The sequence below is a fragment of the Magnolia sinica genome, chromosome 8 (genome assembly GCF_029962835.1).
Source record: "Magnolia sinica isolate HGM2019 chromosome 8, MsV1, whole genome shotgun sequence".
NCBI classification, from domain to species: domain Eukaryota; kingdom Viridiplantae; phylum Streptophyta; class Magnoliopsida; order Magnoliales; family Magnoliaceae; genus Magnolia; species Magnolia sinica.
In genome coordinates, this window is record NC_080580.1 from 19,584,075 (window position 1) to 19,585,598 (window position 1,524).

At 46.3% G+C, this 1,524-nt stretch overlaps 1 protein-coding gene across 1 annotated transcript; it reads right to left on the reverse strand.

The window, feature by feature from the left end:
• Window positions 1–232: 232 nt before the first annotated feature.
• On the reverse strand, window positions 233–937 carry LOC131254154 (uncharacterized). The gene is made up of 2 exons (XM_058255158.1): window positions 470–937; window positions 233–385 (listed from the first exon to the last, which is right to left on the reverse strand). The coding sequence occupies exons 1-2, from the start codon at window positions 935–937 to the stop codon at window positions 233–235; spliced, it is 621 nt and encodes a 206-aa protein (XP_058111141.1).
• Between the last annotated feature and the right edge of the window lie 587 nt (window positions 938–1,524).

Here is a 1,524-nt window from a genome sequence, read left to right on the forward strand (position 1 = left end):
TTGAGGAGCGTCCCCATTCCGATCTTCTGCGGACATAGCGAATACCTATATCGCGGGGGCTCTGTTATGTAGTGGAGTAACGGTTCTCTGAAATGGAGGCCAAGTACTACCAAGTGGCCTAGTCGTAGACTGCGGTGAGTGAGACTGCATCGCTGATGGTCCAGGCTTATCGCCCTCATCTCGCATCCTCCTGAAGCAAAATTTGGCGGCATGCCCCGACTTTCCACAATAATTACATGGCATAGGTCCTGACTTGCCTATCGGCCATAGCGTGGCTAGGGGGTGGAGGTGTGGGCCTGACTCTACTACTCGAATCTCTGAACGGGGTCTGAGCTTTCATCGTCTGATCTATATCCTTCTCCACCAAGGTGGCCTTGTCTACCACCTATGCATATCAGGAAAAGTTGAAGCAACACAATTTTAACCTTATCCTAGGCTGCAAACCATCCCTGAACTTCCTTTGCCTAACCTTCTCTTCATTGACGATAGTCGGCACATACCAAGAGAGTTCGGTAAAGCGGGCTTCGTATTGTGCTACCATCATGCTACCCTGCTCGAGCTTGAAGACCTGTGACCCTTTTTCGTCGTGGAATGACTTTGAAAAATATTTCTCATTGAACTTGGTATGAAACCTCTCCCAAGTCCATAGATATTCTCCCCCAGCAATCCTACGAGTAGAGTCCCACCATTCATCTGCTTCCCCCTCTAGTGCGAAGGTGGCAAGAGTCACCTTCTGAGCATCCATACACTCCAAAGGCTCCATCAACTTCAGCATACATTTTAGCCAGTGCTCGGCTACCATGGGATCCGTTGTCCCGAAGAATGTCGGGGGCCTCATCTTTTGGAATCTCTCGAATACGTCGATATTATTCCCTACAGCTGAGCGCGGAGTAGACCCGCATGGTGTCTGGTTTATAGCCTCTACTGCAGCCACCATGGTGGCCTGTTGGTCTCACATAAAGGCCTGATCTTGGCTCGGCAAGGCGACCATCTGTTCCCAGGCATTTAGTGTTGGAATTCCTGACTGAGCCTCAAATGATGAAGTCCTCTTTGCATGAGTTGGGTGAGGTATCAGGATGGCCCTTACTCTTGACTCCGAGTCAGGCTCCTCAGATTGTTCCGGGAGTGCTGGGGTATATATAGGACTCTCATCCCTTTCAATTGTCCTTGTATTTTGCGGCATCGCTAGAGATGCCTGTGCTTGCTGGGATTTCTTCTTTGGGGGCATCGTATCCTAAAATTTTGGGACGTAATGTTAGGGTACATTATTTTATCATAATCGTACTATGAGATAAATAGTTCCGCTATAAGGATTTTATATTCCAAGGAATTTTAAGTTTTCGAAATAAATAAAAAAAATTCTTCCTAAATAAAAGGAATTTCCAAAAGGAAACAATTTCCTAATTAAATTCTTCTAAAAGGTCCATATCTCTAGTCTTTGCTTCCAGATACATGATGGTCAGAAATGGCGCCTAAGTTTAAATTCCCATAATTCAGGTGACCAAATGGGGTGGACATTTATCG